The sequence below is a fragment of the Diplotaxodon limnothrissa genome, linkage group LG20 (genome assembly GCF_057381915.1).
Source record: "Diplotaxodon limnothrissa isolate DT_005_m linkage group LG20, D_limnothrissa_male_GT1.1, whole genome shotgun sequence".
NCBI lineage: Eukaryota > Metazoa > Chordata > Actinopteri > Cichliformes > Cichlidae > Diplotaxodon > Diplotaxodon limnothrissa.
The window spans coordinates 27798023-27816831 of record NC_140615.1 but is presented as its reverse complement, the minus strand read 5'-3'; the positions used below and the strand labels follow the sequence as shown (position 1 = coordinate 27816831).

The 18809-nt window shown below is 39.3% G+C and overlaps 1 protein-coding gene across 1 annotated transcript; it reads right to left on the bottom strand.

Moving 5' to 3' along the window:
- Nucleotides 1–4126: 4126 nt before the first annotated feature.
- aar2 (AAR2 splicing factor) lies at nt 4127–7078 on the bottom strand. Its single transcript, XM_085344763.1, has 3 exons — nt 6048–7078; nt 5744–5973; nt 4127–4530 (listed from the first exon to the last, which is right to left on the bottom strand). Exons 1-3 carry the CDS (start codon nt 6808–6810, stop codon nt 4363–4365), a joined length of 1161 nt encoding a protein of 386 aa, XP_085200889.1. The 5' UTR covers nt 6811–7078; the 3' UTR covers nt 4127–4362.
- Between the last annotated feature and the right edge of the window lie 11731 nt (nt 7079–18809).

The following is an 18809-nucleotide window of genomic DNA, read 5'->3' as shown; positions in this document are numbered from 1 at the left end:
GAAAGACACACAGATGACTGCCGACTAGGTCTCAAAGGTCTGTCTTCTTTTTAACTCCTGCCTTTAATCGCTTCACCAGATCACTATAGCAGAACATATTGTTCATAGACTCACTCTCTCTCCCCTGATGTGTATGAAATTTCCAGGAGAGATTTTTTTTTAACCTCGTTCATCCTTTCTTTTAACACCCCTACCACTCCGCCGTCAATAAGTCTGGGTTCAAAATGTGCACGCACCCAGACCGCACACTCATATATGCACCCTGGGAAAATGTACACGTGCCTGAATCACATTTGGGTCATGCGAGTCAGACATGTGAATTCCCGCTAGCACTGCAGCAGAGAGGGATTATTGCAGTGCCTGGTCATCAGCATATACTTCCCAATTTAGTAAATGCCAAACATCAAGACAACAACAAAAAAATGAGAAAAAGTAGCTTCTGAAAACTGATGTGTGTATGAACAGGGAATAAAATCCCTTCCACAGATGCACACACCATCAAACTTTTTCTGACACCAGTTTTGGTTTATGAGAGCAGGTCATTTTGCCTTCATCTGGAATATTTGCTTGCATTTTTATATCAGCAAAACCAGGTTTGATTTTTTTTTTTTTTTTTTTTTTTTTTTTTTTTTTGATGCAGAGCAAACACCCGTTCCACTTCTGGATCTATATGTATCCTTACATATAACTTTGGGACGCAAACAATGACTGAAATCTTACTTTTTAACTAGTTTTTATCCAGATTATGCCTTCTGCTATAGCTCAGAATAGTCCTGGAAACATGCAGACATAACTGTGTGTACACACAGGGAGGGAGAACAAAGGAAATCACCACATGAAATTAAAAATAAATAAGAAAATCATTTGACATTTAGCAGCAAATCTGTGGATCCTGATATTTTTTATATTTCCTAGTTAATCTCTGACTTTACACCACAGGGATGGCAAAACGTAACTGTTTATCCCAAATGAATTAAGAGTTAGTAATTTAGCAGTTCAGTACGCGCATGATCAAACACCTGATTTGTTTAATCCACAATGAATTCATCACATCCAGCCCACCGACTGTCAAGACGTCGCACACACTAAGCGCTATCCATCTTTCTGTCTTGAAAAGAGAAAGGCGAGTGGGCGAGTGACTGAAAAAGAAACAGAGGGGCCTGTGTTTACACTGGCAGAGTGAGCGGCCTGTGAGCCCCATGGAAATGGCCAGCTCACATCTGATGGCGAGAAAGCTCCACCATGACTGACAGGGCCTGGCTTTTGAAGCTCTGCACAGTCAGTGCAGTCTGTTTCTCTATGTGCCTCGCTCCCCCGGGGTGGCCACACCAAACAAAACAAATAAGAGAGATTAGAAGGAAAATGGTTGCCATACCAGGGAACACAGAAGGAGAGCCTTCACTGAGGGTGAAGGGGTGCATGTGGCACGGAAAAACTGGACCCTCAGTGAGTTGTCCGCTGAATTTCTATACACTGTAATTCCAGCACTAATAGAGGGGCTGGAATGCCAAGGACATCCCAGTGGAGTCATTTCTGCAACTGTCTTCATCAACAATGTACAGTATTTCATCTCCGGAGAGGAAAATGCATTTACCAATCACTGGCATACATTTTCCTTCCATGTTGTGCTGATAAGTTTCCGCCATGCTCTCCAAGCCATACTCGCCATTTAATTGCATTTAAAAAGGAAAATAACAACCAGCACAGGGCCCCAGTGGTCTCACAGCGGACCACAAACACGAACTGATCTTCTTTAAAGGGTTGCGTAAATCTTCAAAGGGGAGTTTTCAGTGTAAAGCCCACTATTACCATCACTTTCACAATACCAGCTGTCTTCCTGGAAGAGAATGGATTTCTTGTATTGCCATTTAGATTTCCAGCAACGGGCTCGGACTCTATTGATTCCCATAATTGCATTAGATGACTTTTGTCCTTTTCAAAACAGCTTTATAGCTATAGATTGGTTCATGGAGCCAGGGCATGTCAAATAAAAGAGGTCCAGCTGAAGAGAAAAGGGTTCAAGAAGTGCAAGAGCAAGATTAACGGGTGAACAGATCAATGAACCAACAGGAGAGCACAGTCTGTGATATCCACCGTTGTAATTGAAAGGATGGAGCTGAAAGGTATGGGTAAACTGTATAGGAGTTGTAACTGCATATGTATACAATTACATTCCTCCTTTGGTGTTTTTCCACACCGCTCTAGATAATCTTATATAGATATTTGAAGATAAGTGTTAAGAGTGATGGTGGAAGAAGAAAAGGTCGATTAACAAAAAAAGCTCTTATCCCAGTCATCCATGTCATCATGATAGCAGCACCTTTTATCTTCTCTTTACTCTTCTTTAAGTGAAAAAAACTTATCAAAGCTACTAAATTGTTGGTTGAGTGTGGAGTAAGTGCATATGAGAGCATGAGGGTGGGAATGGATGTTTGTATCTGTGTGTGCCTGTATGTCTGTGTCTATATGTCAGGTTGGGTGTCAGGCGCCACCTCTCTGGGGACATCTCAGGCCCTCCAAGGTATGGAGGCCTATCTCCCCCTACCACCACTTCCCCTGCCAGTGGCGGTCCCCCTCGGACATCGGTGCGTTGGTGGTTCTTTGTGTCCGGGGGTGGGCGTCCAGGTACACACCGGCTCACTCCTTGGCGGCCGCTTGTCGGGGCCTGGAGCCTGGGGCTCGCTCGGGCCACTTCGGAGGTGGGGTGCCCCCGGCCTCTCAGCCTGGGGCTCGGTCACTCAGGCGCGGCTGGCTGCCGGCGGAGCTCACGGGCGCGTCACTGCAACTCCCCCTGGCTTCTGCTCCGCGGCTGCTGGGTGAGCCCTCATCTGGGACTCTCCTCAGCTCTTTCTGGGACAGTGCTTGTTTTCTTTTTTCTTTCTCAGCAGGTGACCCAGGTGATTGATATATGCATTTTTTATTTCTTTTTTTTTTCTGCTCATTCTGTTGGTTTTTGTCTTTTGCCCTTCTCCCCCGTCCCTCTTCTCAGCTGTTTCTCTTTCCCTCTTTCTTTCTCCCCTTCTTTCCCCCAGTCAAGTCTGTCCCGTATTCAGTAAGTGAAAATAAAATAAACAATAAAAGGTGAATCAAATGGACCATTACGGCAAGGCTGGGATGGTCAATTTGGTAAAGTAAATCCGTTGGGCATCTTTCTTTGCCTTTAGACAACAATTCTGATGGCAAAAGAGCCAAACGGGACAGGCAAAAAAAAAAAAAAAAAAAAAAAAAAAAGGCTACTAAGTTGTATGAAATTCTTCTTACAAGTCCTTCCCACCAAAAACAGCAGCTTTTATCGATTGTGGAACTGACAATCTGCAAATATGGTGTTATAGAGCAGCTTTAAAGCTGTAAATAAGCCTATGTGCGCCATCTAGTGGAGGAGAAAGAGAAAAGACATGGCAGCAAGTATTGAAAGCTTCATTAATGATAAACAACAGTGACAGAAACCACCAGACACAGGTGGATATTTTGTTTCAGAAGTGCTGTTTTTATTAAATTGATTACAGTAAAGAAATATAATAAAAACAAAATTTAACAAAGCAGTACTTTAACAAGAAAATCATTACTTTATGAGTTCCAACCCTTTCAGAAAACCTGGTAAATCTTGTGAGTATGCTTTTTCCCACAGGTGTAGTGCAGCTCACACACGATCATTTCAATGCACTCTGCAAAAGAACTAATAGAGCTACACAAACTAACATTATGAGGATTCCTTGTAACTAGGAGAAAGACAATGATGGTAGCAAACAGCTGGAAGCAGTCGCAGTGACCAACAACACGCTCAGCCTCTGAATGACTGAATAGGTTCTGTCTGCAATCACTCTCAGACAGACTGGAGAAAGTATGCTGTCTAATTTATGAACACAAACAGATTCAACACAACACAATCTTTCTGAGTCAGTCTCTGCTGAACCAGACTTCACTGCATCTCTCTGCAACTGTTTGCCAGCTGCTAATTTAAATGTGAGGCTGCCGAATGCTTATGTGACTCTGCAGCTGAATCATCGTCCTGCAGCAGCTGTGTCACCATTCGTGTAGAAATGTCTGAAATTATGCTTCAAAACTATCAGGTCCTAGCTGGACTCTGAATGTAAGTACATAATGTGAATTTCAGTGTATTGCCATTTTATCACCATCACCAAATCCACTTTAAAGATAGCAGTTGTCTGCAAGTGATCACAGACTTGGTCGCCATCTTCAAAGCAACTATTTGAAAGCCAATGAGATCAGTCAGTTGCAAAAATGTTTGGTCGTGCCGTCGTCTCCACCCACTGTTTTCCCTAGTGTGACTGTAGCATAAGATACTTTGTGGATCTCCTTCTGTGTTCCTTTTTCTCGGTGAGGAGAGTCCATTGAGTAGTTTCAGTCGACTGTCACACCTTCAGGCAGCTCCACCACAACAGGTTCACAGTCGTCCAAGTCTGAATCGAAATCCCATCTGAACTTCTTGGTCAGGTGGGCTTTGAATTTCTCTGCTCTCTTACACAGGTTGGCATCTACACCAGGCCCAATGGCAAACTGGAAAAAATCCTGTGAAGAACAATTAATCAAACAATTTTATAAACTGGTAACTGTAAATGTGATCTGTAAAAATTCAGGTGATGCTTTGATACTGTGGTCCATTTTCTGTTTGCAAGCATTTCTGTGTGTCGTGGAGATCATTCAGGATTATGAACGTATGTTGTACGGATCGAATTATAAACTGTCCTCAGATACCAGCCATAAAAAAATAGTGTTGTGAAAGGTATTCAACACACTGGCAATTTAAACATCCCTTTCTCGTTGCATACGAATTATTATCTTTATAATTAATTTTTTTACATTTAACCAGAAGAGCATGCAAAGTGTGGAGCAAGCCCAGGTTTAATCCCCGCTGGGGTTTAAGTAGTACAAATGCAGGGTTCAACATAACCAACAGGCCAATGGCCCAAGGCCAGCAGAAAACTCTACTGGGAAAGTTGATAGCCCAGCTGCTGACCCATTTGGACCAGTGACGGTGTTTCCACTGACCGATTTACCCCTGAACAGAGCTGACCGAAATGATCGACTGTTTTTAGCTGCTTTGACTTCCATTTTATTTATTCCACTACATTTATTTTAAACCTTTATTTACAGCTTTTTTCCTAATAATCTTCTTCTTTTAGCTGCGTCATTTAGGGGTCACCACAGTGGATAATCTGCCTCCATCTCCGCCTATCCCTAGCATCCTTCTCTGTCACACAAACTCTCTGCATATCTTCCTTCACTACATCCATGAATCTCCATATTCAGCTTCTTTTGTACAATCTGGCCACTATCCCTCCTCTGCATATGTCCAAACCATCTCAGCCTTCCCTCTCCAAACTCTCAAACCTGAGCTGTCCCTCTGATGTACTCAATTCTAATTCTGTCCACAGATCACAATGTAGTCTGAATACAGCTTGAATCTACTAATAAAAAATTATATGTTCCTATAGTATAATCTTGAAATTAAACTGTCATTTTTGTGGGCCAATAAAGTCACACAAGGAGCAAGTAAAAGGCTGCTCTTCTGGCTTGTTGGTTGAAAAGTGTGATACTGGTTAATGGACCCTAAATTACTTAAGATTAGTTTGCAAGAACACATTTTTTTAACTTTTTAATATCACAACATCTTAGTTCACATCTAAAATCAATTTTGCACCAGTGAGATGAATATATATTATTTAGTTAGATATAAAGGAGCATCAAGTGACAAACACTATAGTCTGATTTGTGCATGTACCTGCAGCGTGGAGGTAAGGAAGTTGTTTTGAGATACAATGTCAACAAAAAAATCAGGAGGTATTTCTCCAAGCTGGTGGTAGAGCACGGCGATGAGCCCCAGGTAGAGGTCCTTGCGCTTCAGAATGGACTCCTCTGAGCGGCACAGCAGAGCGAGGAGGCACTTCCAGTGCTCGAAGCCCTCGTACACATTTCCAAAGAGAAAACACACAAAGGCAAACTGCAGCTCACCTGAGAGAGGGGCTAAATGTCAGTACTTTTTCTTGCATCAAGAGTAACCCATTTTTAACAAATGTGATACATACCCAGCACGTTAAGAGCCTCCTGCATGTGGTTCTTCTCCAGCACCGTCTCCAGAGCGTAGCTCAGGTCCATGCTGCACTTGGTGATCTCAGCCGGCGTAGCCCCGGGAGGGTAGGTCTTCTTAGGGATGACAGAGAAGCGCAACTCCGTACCCTCCCTTTGTTTCATCTTGGGGAGCCTGTCAAGCCCCTCTTTCATGCTCTGACAGGCCGTGTCATTCCTCGGCTGCTCCGCCCTGTCTTTGGTGTGTGTGAACTGAAGCTCGGGAATCACGTCACTGAATGCACATACTCGACCTGAGAGAGGCTGCAAGTTTTTGGCCATTTCCTCACTGATACGGTCAGTGAGGGACACCCACTTCCTCATCACCTCATAGGGATAGGGGCCCAGGTAAGGATCCAGCTCGCGCAAGCTGGCACGAATCCGACTCAACTCCTCTTCATTCTTGGAGGCTGAGAAGTCCAGATCTTCTTCCTTGGCGTCCCAGTTGGCCAGTATGATCTCTCTGGGTTTGAGAGAGAGGAAGAGGCCTGTCTTCGGGCCAATTTGTCCTCCATAGCCTGACGAGCAGTAGTGGAGGAAGTGCAGACCAGGGGGGATCATTTTAACACCCCGGAAACGAGGACCCACTTGCCAACTCTTGCAGTCGATTCCGAGCTCTGTACCCTGAGGAACACCCAGCAGCACGAGGGTAGCTCCCTCCTCGAAAAGCCTCAGGGCAACATCTGGATCCATGTCCACACTACCACTGCTGCTGCTGGCCATGTCTTTTAAGGGGTACTTAACGTGAATCTACTAACGAATTAACTAACTAAACTCTGCTCTCACCTGTTAAATGCAGATCACTCAAACGGATTTCCTCAAAAGGTCAGAGAGCCGCTGCTGCTTTGACGCTAATACTTTCAATTGATGCGATTCTCGATGACTGAAAACATGGCAAATTTTTTTTTAAAGCTACACTGTATTAGTAACTTCGGTGTAATAGCCTTTCTCACAGCCACACTTCATACATCCAGCTGTTGACGTTTCGAGTCGTTCGTATGGTGGAAGTTGTGCCACAAATTTCTTGCTCCGGACGGAAACAGTACCATGAAACACATTTGTGTCCGTCTACTTTTAATTTAAATACATTAATTAATACATTTAAAATGTTATAAATCGTTTATGTATAATAGAATAATTATATAGATGTATTATATGATTTGTGTATGTGTATAGTTATTGTATATTATCTATATTTGCACTTCGTCTTTTGCTTGCTGCCTGTAGGTGTCGCCAGAGATCTCACCCTATGCATCGTCCTCTGTCTCACCAAACCTTGGCATGCTCCCCTTCGCTACATCCACGAATCTCTGTGGTCTTGCTCTTTTCTTCCTCTTCATTCTTGTATCCGCGCATGTCCATCTCAGCCTTGTCTTTCTAACTTTGCCTCCAATCCACTCAACGTAAGCTGGCCCTCCAGTAGACTCATTTCTAATCTTGTCCATCCTTGTCACCACAAATGAAAATCGTAACATTTTCAACTCTGTCACCTCCACCTCCTATATTTTTGTCTGCCTTCATTACCTCTGCTCCTTGCATCCTCACCTTTACCCCCTCTCAGTCACACACATGTCTTGCTTCTTCTGACTTTCATTCCTCTTCAGTGCACACCTCCACCTCTCCAGGCTCTCACCCCTTCTCACTACTCTCACTACAGATCACAATGTCGTTTACAAACATCACAGTACACAGAGACTCCTGCCTGACCTCATCTATCAGCTTGTCCATCACAACTGCAAACTACAAAGTGGCTAAGAGCAGATCACTAATAAATAAATAGCAGATTGGTTGGGTTTTTTTTTGCTACACTTTATTTAAAATATAATGATTTAGCCAGCATGTATTAATATCTGCTTTATTCACATTTAGCTTTTTCTTGTGACCTCTTTATGGAAGCTTTTTTCCGTCACTCAGAAAAAAAAAAGTAGTTAGAAGCTAAGTTAGAACTTTTTTCACAAAACGTCAAGTTACTGACTAAATGTTTTAAAATTGAGTGATTTGTCATGAGTAGAAAATTTCAAGACATCACCTGAAAATTTTGACTAACAAAAAAAAATTAAATTAAAATAAAAAAAATCTTGATTGACAGAAACAAGCTTCTATATGTTTCCATTCTTTACAATAAAGACATTGTGCAATATTTATTGAATGACATTTTGTAACACTAACATTCATTCCTTAATCAAAATAATGAAAAAAAGGATGGTTATATAATATCTTGCAACAAAAGTCTATTGTAGCTGATACACCTATAGCACCCCTAATAATAATAATTAATTAATTAATATCATTATTACAATAACTGCATAGGCTCACTTCAGAATAGTATAAATCAAACATGTACAAATTTTATTATGTGGCATATACTCAACTATATAACCGACATAAGAACATTTTTGGGTATGATGACATGTGGTTTGCAAACACAAAACATAAGAGTTTGTACAACAGGAGAAACTTTTAAAATGGTCTAAAAGTATCTGAACGCGTCGATCTTTAGCTTATCTTTGCTTACTATATAAAGCTATTCCATAAAATGTAGCAATGCTGACATGCAGATGCTGGTGTAGCTTTTAATACACAAGACACTGAGAACTTGACAACAGTAAACATTCATGACTTTGCTTTTGAAAAATAGCTGTCTAAACACAGTCACTGATTGGTCACATGTAATATTCGCTATCTGTAGCAAGGAACACTGTGTAAATTCACCTTATGTCTTCATGAGAAAGTAGCACAGGCCTATAGGAACCAGGGAGATACATTTCCTACTTTTAAAGCACAGAGACACTTTGAAGTTTTTGCCAGCAAGTGATCAGTGCCTTGATAACTCGGATTAACCTCATCCTTTTTCTCTTCTTTCCTCGTATTTTCTGGACAGCTGAACAAGAGGTTTTATTTCCCTGAAAAAAATGGAAAAAGAAAATAGCACAAGAGCGGTTTGGCTTGTTTTCTCACTGTGCGGTGGTGCTGGGGGCTCAGAAGAACACATTAAAGTCATCTTACCAAATACTGGGGACGGCAGTTTTGCACAATTAGCTGCTCCATGCTCTCAACTGGCTTCTCCAGGTCAGATTGATTTTTGCCACTCCCCTGACACCGCATCTGCTGTGTCATACCATAGATGGAAACCAGGATGCGACGTGCCTGCCATGAGATAACAGCCCAAACGTGTAGAAAATTAAAAAGGTGGAATAGTCCATCTAGCATGTCAGTCAAAGGTTGAAAACTTCTTCTGTATTTACCCAAACGTAAATGTACAACATGTGCCATGCAGGTTGTCATTTTTACCCTGTCCATGGTGCTGAAAGTGCATATAATGTAGTGCCACTTACCTTTCCTGAGGGACAAGGGTCTCTCTCTTTAAATTTATTCGCTAAAACAGTCAGATTCTGCAAAAGAAAAAGCCCAGTGTTGAGTTATTTAAGACATTTATTTGGCTTGTGATGCAAAAGAGAGAGGGGAGAAAGAGCTTTACTTGAAGAGCAAACACTGGAGGGCAGCCTAGCACATGTTATTAACTCACAAGCTTTATCACAGCTGTAACTGATTGCAGTGAACTTGCATTTAATGGTAGTTTAGTTAGTGGGGATGTCTGCCAATACAATACTTAAAACACAATCATTTTTAAATATCTACCACAGTTAATTAATCCCACAGTCTTATGATAAACTTTGCAATCATACCAGATTCTGTAGTTCAACGGAGATGACTTCTCTGTAGGAGCCCAGTATTTCTTTATAGTTACATCTACTTTTCCCACAGGAGTAGGCCAACAAGACAGCCACCAGGACACTACGGAGCAGAGTTCCAGTCAGACACTATGAAAAGAGAGCAGTGTTACAACTCTTCACACGCAACCAAGGAAAACAGGCCACGAATCATCGCTCAATTTGGCTCCCGCTGAGGCGCACAGTGCGTTAAAAGCATCTGTCAGTTTCCAGCTGTCTGCGCCACCTGACATCTCGACCAAAGTCGAAATAACCACATTAATATACGTCGGTGTGCACGCTTCATCAGCAGCAGCTCATTTACTGCGTAAGTACGCACCAGATGTTCAAACTGCGCTTACCATTTATCATGTTTTTCTGCAGGATCTTCAGACGAGCAAACCCATCTCTAGTCGTGACCGTCTTCGCTCATGGTGAGCTCCAAACTTTCACTTTTTTTTTCTTTGGCTCCCCTTCAGTACTTTTGCACTACCTGTGGCGGAGACGTTAATACGGCGACGGGTAGACTTCCGATGTGGCGCTCCGTGGCTTCCAACATTACCAAACTGACTGCTCCTATTTCCTTCCCCGTCATGGATTGCTGACGCCGGGCTTAGGATTTCACCAAACTCCAGTCCGATCAAGTCAAGGACAACTTCTGCAATCAATCATTTGCCTCCATCCTTTCGGTACTGGTGTCAAGCCAGCCTCCAGTTTGTTTTACGTTCCCTGTGTATTCAAAGTATTACGGGAATGGATGTGGAAACCGGATTTCAAAATAAAAGCCAACTTCGAGTGAATTAACAGATATGTTAAGAACATAATAACATATAATTTAGGCTTTTTTTTTTTTACAAACTCTAATGTTAGATCTATATGACACAGCCTTGTACCCTAATTGTGCCCTGTCACTATCAAGGCCATCTTATTTTGGATTTCAAAGTAAAAGCCCTGTGAATCTTCATTTTTACACTACTCTTTCAATGACTTAATAATGCTCTTAAAAGCAAAAGTCGTATTTCCAAATACTATTTGAACTTTATATCAACACTTTCCAACCACAGTCTTTTTACAGTGATACCATATCAATATCAAGTCAGTCTGATTTTGCCTTTCATAGTAATGGCCCTTTGAAATTGTCCATAATTGACTTAATCTTCTAACGATTCAAAATGCTCTAAAATGAAAAATTCTTGTTTCCACAGGGTAATTCCACCTTAGATCAACAGTATACAGCCCCACAGTGATACCATATCAATATCAAGTCATTCTGATTATGCCTTCCAAAATAAAAGCCTTTTTAAATTGTCCATAATTGACCTAACTTTCAGTGATTTCAAAATGTTTTAAAATGGAAATTTCCTGTTTCCACAGGGTAATTCCACTCCAGATCAACAGTATACAACCTCACGATGTTACCATATCAATATCAAGACATTCTGATATTGCTTTAAAAAATAAAAGCATTTTCAAACTGCCCATATCTGAGTTGCTCCTGGAACAATTTCAAAATGCTCTAAAATGGCACATTCCTGTTTCCACAGGGTAATTCCACTTTAGATCAACAGTATACAGCCCCACAGTGATACCATATCAATATCAAGTCATTCTGATTTTGCTCTCAAAAATAAAAGCCTTTTCAAATTGTCCATAATTGACCTAACTTTCAGTGATTTCAAAATGCTCTAAAAAGGAAAATTCCTGTTTCCACAGGGTAATTCCACCTTAGATCAACAGTATACAGCCCCACAGTGATACCATATCAATATCAAGTCATTCTGATTATGCCTTCCAAAATAAAAGCCTTTTTAAATTGTCCATAATTGACCTAACTTTCAGTGATTTCAAAATGCTCTAAAATGGAAATTTCCTGTTTCCACAGGGTAATTCCACTTTAGATCAACAGTATACAGCCCCACAGTGATACCATATCAATGTCAAGTCATTCTGATTTTGCCTTCCAAAGTAAAAGCCTTTTCAAATTGTCCACAATTGACCTAACTTTCAGTGATTTCAAAATGCTCTAAAATGGAAATTTCCTGTTTCCACAGGGTAATTCCACTTTAGATCAACAGTATACAGCCCCACAGTGATACCATATTAATATCAAGTCATTCTGATTTTGCCTTCCAAAATAAATGCCCTTTCAAATTGCCAAGATACGACCTACTCTTTTAAAGATTTCAAAATGCTTTAAAAGTGAAAATTGCTGTTTCCACAGGATAATTTCACTTTAGGTCAACAGTATACAACCTCACGATGTTACCATATCAATTTCAAGTAATTCTGATTATGCCTTCCAAAATAATGGCCTGTTGAAAATGCCCATAATTTACCTAACTTTCAGTGATTTCAGAATGCTCTAAAAAGGAAGATTTCAGTTTCCACAGGGTAATTCCACTTTAGATCAACAGTATACAACCTCACGATGTTACCATGTCAATTTCAAGTCAGTCTGATTTTGCTTTTCAAAATAAAAGCTTTTTCAATTTGCCCATATATGACTTACTCTTGGAGCGAATTCAAAATGCTCTAAGATGGAAAATTGCTGTTTCCACAGCATAATTCCACTTTAGATCAATAGTATCCAACCCCACAGTGATACCATATCAATATCAAATCAGTCTGATGTTGCCTTCCAAAATAAAAGACTTTTCAAATTGCCGATATACGACCTACTCTTTTAAAGAATTCAGAACGCTCTAAAAATGAAACTTGCTCTTTCCACAGAATGAATCCATGTTAGATCAAAAGTGTACATCCACACCATGGTACTACTTCAATTTCAAGTCATTCTGATTTTGCCTTCCAAAATAATGGCCTGTTGAAAATGCCAATAACTTACCTAACTTTCAGTGATTTCGGAATGCTCTAAAAAGGAAATTTTCTGTTTCCACAGAATAATTTCACTTTAAATCAACAGTATACAACCCCACAGAGATACGATGTTAAGATCAAGTCACTCTGATTTTGCCTTCCAAAATAAAAGTATTTTCAAATTGCCCGTAGACGACCTACTCGTTTAACGATTTCAAAATGCTCTTAAATTGAAAGATGCTGTTTCCACAGGATAATTCCACTTTAGATCAACAGTATCCAACCCGACAGTAAAACCATGTAAATTTCATGTTGGTCTGATTTCGCCTTTCAAATTAATGGCCCGTCGAATTTGTCCATATGTGATATACTCTTTCAATTATTTCAGAATGTTTTAAAAATGAAAATTGCTGTTTCAACACATATTGGGTTTTCATTTTGAAAAGCAAAATCAGACTCAATTGATTATGACAGAATTGAATCATAAAGATGATGTAAAAGGAAGCTGAAATTGCCACTAGGTTGTAATTGATAGTACGTTTATATTTTAAGTCTGTGGAAAGATGTCATGGTTGGTTTGCAAGCTGTTTTGTAATTTCTTTATTTAGAATGACATCTTTCCACAGACTTAAAATATAAACGTACTATCAATTACAACCTAGTGGCAATTTCAGCTTCCTTTTACATCATCTTTATGATTCAATTCTGTCATAATCAATTGAGTCTGATTTTGCTTTTCAAAATGAAAACCCAATATGTGTTGAAACAGCAATTTTCATTTTTAAAACATTCTGAAATAATTGAAAGAGTATATCACATATGGACAAATTCGACGGGCCATTAATTTGAAAGGCGAAATCAGACCAACATGAAATTTACATGGTTTTACTGTCGGGTTGGATACTGTTGATCTAAAGTGGAATTATCCTGTGGAAACAGCATCTTTCAATTTAAGAGCATTTTGAAATCGTTAAACGAGTAGGTCGTCTACGGGCAATTTGAAAATACTTTTATTTTGGAAGGCAAAATCAGAGTGACTTGATCTTAACATCGTATCTCTGTGGGGTTGTATACTGTTGATTTAAAGTGAAATTATTCTGTGGAAACAGAAAATTTCCTTTTTAGAGCATTCCGAAATCACTGAAAGTTAGGTAAGTTATTGGCATTTTCAACAGGCCATTATTTTGGAAGGCAAAATCAGAATGACTTGAAATTGAAGTAGTACCATGGTGTGGATGTACACTTTTGATCTAACATGGATTCATTCTGTGGAAAGAGCAAGTTTCATTTTTAGAGCGTTCTGAATTCTTTAAAAGAGTAGGTCGTATATCGGCAATTTGAAAAGTCTTTTATTTTGGAAGGCAACATCAGACTGATTTGATATTGATATGGTATCACTGTGGGGTTGGATACTATTGATCTAAAGTGGAATTATGCTGTGGAAACAGCAATTTTCCATCTTAGAGCATTTTGAATTCGCTCCAAGAGTAAGTCATATATGGGCAAATTGAAAAAGCTTTTATTTTGAAAAGCAAAATCAGACTGACTTGAAATTGACATGGTAACATCGTGAGGTTGTATACTGTTGATCTAAAGTGGAATTACCCTGTGGAAACAGGAATGTGCCATTTTAGAGCATTTTGAAATTGTTCCAGGAGCAACTCAGATATGGGCAGTTTGAAAATGCTTTTATTTTTTAAAGCAATATCAGAATGTCTTGATATTGATATGGTAACATCGTGAGGTTGTATACTGTTGATCTGGAGTGGAATTACCCTGTGGAAACAGGAAATTTCCATTTTAAAACATTTTGAAATCACTGAAAGTTAGGTCAATTATGGACAATTTAAAAAGGCTTTTATTTTGGAAGGCATAATCAGAATGACTTGATATTGATATGGTATCACTGTGGGGCTGTATACTGTTGATCTAAGGTGGAATTACCCTGTGGAAACAAGAATTTTTCATTTTAGAGCATTTTGAATCGTTAGAAGATTAAGTCAATTATGGACAATTTCAAAGGGCCATTACTATGAAAGGCAAAATCAGACTGACTTGATATTGATATGGTATCACTGTAAAAAGACTGTGGTTGGAAAGTGTTGATATAAAGTTCAAATAGTATTTGGAAATACGACTTTTGCTTTTAAGAGCATTATTAAGTCATTGAAAGAGTAGTTCAAAAATGAAGATTCACAGGGCTTTTACTTTGAAATCCAAAATAAGATGGCCTTGATAGTGACAGGGCACAATTAGGGTACAAGGCTGTGTCATATAGATCTAACATTAGAGTTTGTAAAAAAAAAAAAGCCTAAATTATATGTTATTATGTTCTTAACATATCTGTTAATTCACTCGAAGTTGGCTTTTATTTTGAAATCCGGTTTCCACATCCATTCCCGTAATACTTTGAATACACAGGGAACGTAAAACAAACTGGAGGCTGGCTTGACTGCAAGTCTCGAATTGGAGGCTGGCTTGACACAAGTCTTTCGGTTTCGTTGGAAAGACACGACGCGGCATTTATCCAAAGCGCCGATTTAAACTTTTTAAAAGCTTGTTGTGATAGCAAAAGAAAAAAAAGGCAGCCTACAACATAAAAAATGGAATGAAATACCAGAGAGAGCAGTCAAAACTATGACCCTGCATGGGAACTGCTCGGGAGGATGAATGTCACTCTTAGAGTGAAAGTGTGGGAAATCACATCTCACAAACAAAGTGTGCAGTCAGAGTTTGAGTTGACATTTAACTTACAGCACAAGAAAAAAAAAGTCTTAGAAACCAACTTGTTTGGGAGAAACAGTGAATTCTGCAATAAACTTTGTCTGTTTATTGGATGCCTGCAAAGTATTTTTAAACACATTTCAGAAAAGATATGTAGAAAGGACAAAAATCATGGCTACATGATATAATCCTTGAGAAAGAGTTTATATACACTGTCATGTGTTTCTAAACAGATATAGCCAAATCTGGAGAAGACACAAAACATATAATTCCACAAAAATGTAAAGTGTTTAACAAACACAGCTACAGATAAAAACACCTTAATGTGTTCAGTTCAAACATTCTGTAAATGTGAAACTGCCCTTTTTAGATAGTTCTTGTATAAAATGCCTGAAATATGCATTTATTTCACAATTGTAACAACCACATAGACTGAACTCAGAACAATAAATCAAAACAATAAAGCATAATTTTTGATTTAATAGTACATTTTTACCACCTTCAATGTGAGCTATAAATATAATTCGTTAACAGAATTCTCATGTGTGCCAAATCCAGCTGACAGTGTGCTGGTTTGCTGTGAGATGACTTGAAATGGCTGGTCACAGGCAGCTAAAGAATGATGAACAGATCAAGCATCGTGAAAGCAAAATAAGTGCTTGTCAACACACCAGAGAACACATTTTCTCATTTAAAGATTTCACAAAAACAAATTCAAGTGTTACAGAGTAGGGCTGGGTATCGTCACTGATTTCTAGAATAGATTCGATTCGATTCGGATTCACAGGGTCCTGAATCGATTCGATCCACGATTCGATTCAATTCGATTCGATTCGATTCGAATCTGGGAAATTTTGCCTCAGACAGTCAGAAATGTTATAATTCAGATCAGTACATTTACATATTTTTGTATCTATAAAAAGGAAGCTGACACTTTCCAGACTTTATCAAAGGTGTGAGCATCACAGCAGATGCCTTTGTGTCAAAGTAGCTGAAGATAAAACACAGAAAAACATGAAGGAGGTTTTCCTGGCCTGGGATTTTGTACAAATATTCTGCAGTACATCAAAAACGAAAGAAAACCATTAATCAACATATGAACATTATCTCTGAAGTTACAGTGGTTTTATTAGAGACACAGCGTTTTGCATTTTGTATAATTTTAAAAAGTTTAAATTTGTTCAGAAGCCTATTGAATGGCAGAAATTAGGTTTTCTTTTCGGAAGTAAGTAAAAGGAAAAAAAAAACAGTGGCCGACAGCCTGTAAACAACGGTAGACTTGTGCGTAACAAGCAAGCGAATAATGCAGAAAACAGATTTCGTGAATAGACGGGAAACTGTTCTTGAAGTACACTGAGAAAGAGAGAGAGAGAGCTGTGCATGAAGTGTGATTTTATTGTGGTGGAAGCAAAACAGAAAAAGTCAGAGGGAGTCCATGACGATGTTTTTGTGAAGCGTAGTTGGGATCTTCTTTTGCTGCTGGTTCGGTCAGTATTGTTTGGAGAGAGATAAAACTAACAGCTTTAGAATCAGCGCAAAAAGGGCGTAAACACAAAGCGCGGACCCGCGGATCAGAATCAGCGAGCTGTCGGCTTTCAGCCCAGACCGTGTCCGTGCTGTCGGGTGAGAAAGGCGACATCTCACTGATTCTGATCCGCGCTTTGTGTTTACGTCTTTGTGCAGAAGCCGTGTACCTGCTCTCATTTACTGTTTTAAATGTTTGGTGGTTGTCAAAATTTTGTGACGTTTCACCTGAGATTCTTGAATTTTGGGCAAAATACATTTATATAAAAAAATCGATTCAGGATTTTAATGAATCGATATCACGTTATCCAAGCCAGAATCGATTTTAATCGATAAATCGATTATTAAAACCCACCCCTATTACAGAGTGAATATGGACGTTAAGTACAGACTCTCAGCTTTGAGTTAAACAAAAATATTGCATGAACTGTTGAAAAATCACAACCATCTTTCACAGTCACTTATTTTCAGCAGCTAGAATGTAATTTAATAAATTAATGTGGAATGAGTTTCCTACTTTGTGGTGTTTAGCCCAACGTTTAAGTTTTTCATGACTCTTTCTGTCTTGTGTCATCACAACACTAGTGATTAGTGAAACTGGAAAGCATGTGTGTCTGTGCATCATACTGTTTCCAGTCCATTTTTTTATTAGATGCTGTATGCTTGATTTATGAGCCAATGGATGGCTGTGCCAAATTTTTTTTGTCCCGTCATTCCGGTAAAGGTTGATGTCAGTTTTATTTGTTTAAAGAATGGTGTTTCCAAACTGCTCTGGCAAAGTCTTTCCTTTTACTTTCAGGTATGGTTTGAACCTTGTCGTTAACCCTCTGTATCCTTATAATTAGAGCCCGACTGACTTAGTTGTATGCCAGTCTATTGGTATCTGCATTTGTAACAGCTCATAAATGACATAGAAGAGAGAAACGCCCTTCAACCACGTTGTGGGTGTTGATATTGCATAAGTTGTCCACCAGAGGGCAGTCTGCAACTTCCCTATTCGCATCGCAACCCACCAAACGCAACAAGCAGCTGATCCGTGCAGCTTCAGGTAGGGGATAAAAAAAAAGTACCGTACACGTAACAAATGTTTATGTTTATTTTATGTCTTCTTTAAAAAAAAGAAAAAGATATCGACAAATATATCGCAATATCATATTTTTAAAATAACAAATATCAGTATCGTCCTAAATATCAGTCAGGCTCCATTTACAATGGAAAGGATCCCAGGATCATCCACCGGTGTTGTCATCCATGGAAATGTGGACTTTGTTATGTTGCAAAGTGCCTTGGTTTGTTTTTTTTCCTGTCTAAATGATTTGGCCTCTCTAATGCACTCGCTATCACGCTGAAGGAGCTGTTTTTTCTTGTTTTGCAGCTGATATTTGGTCTGTTACACTTGTACTTAAGAGCTCTTTTGATGGCACATTGTGGTTCACAGCTGCTTTCCAAACACGTCACTTGGAAACATCTCACAACCTTTTACCGCATTAACTTGTGAAGAAAAAAAAATAGAAGCAGCTCACAAAACAAAATAATAAATAAAAACAGAACACTGTAAAAACACTGGACCAGCTCTAACTCATCAGTGGTATTGGACACCCCTTGAATTAAAGCTTATAAGTCTGTCCTTTAAGTCCATATTGATTATATAACTGTAGCTTTTGTTACATTTTCAGTAACAAAAAACTGCCATCTTCCTACTTGTACACAGAGCTGAATGTTACCCAACTCCAACTCCACAAAGCTATTATAGCCTGCCCTGTTTATCTTTTGTTGCCCTTCTTCTGCCTAACAAGCAGAATACCAACACTGACCAATGGGAGTGCAGACTGTGATATTTGATCGATATCGGTAAAGTTAGTCAGGTTGTTAGCTGAACTAGGCAGACCTTTGGAAGAATTCTGTGGTAATATATTAAAATTTAGATGATGCTGAATGATCCAACAC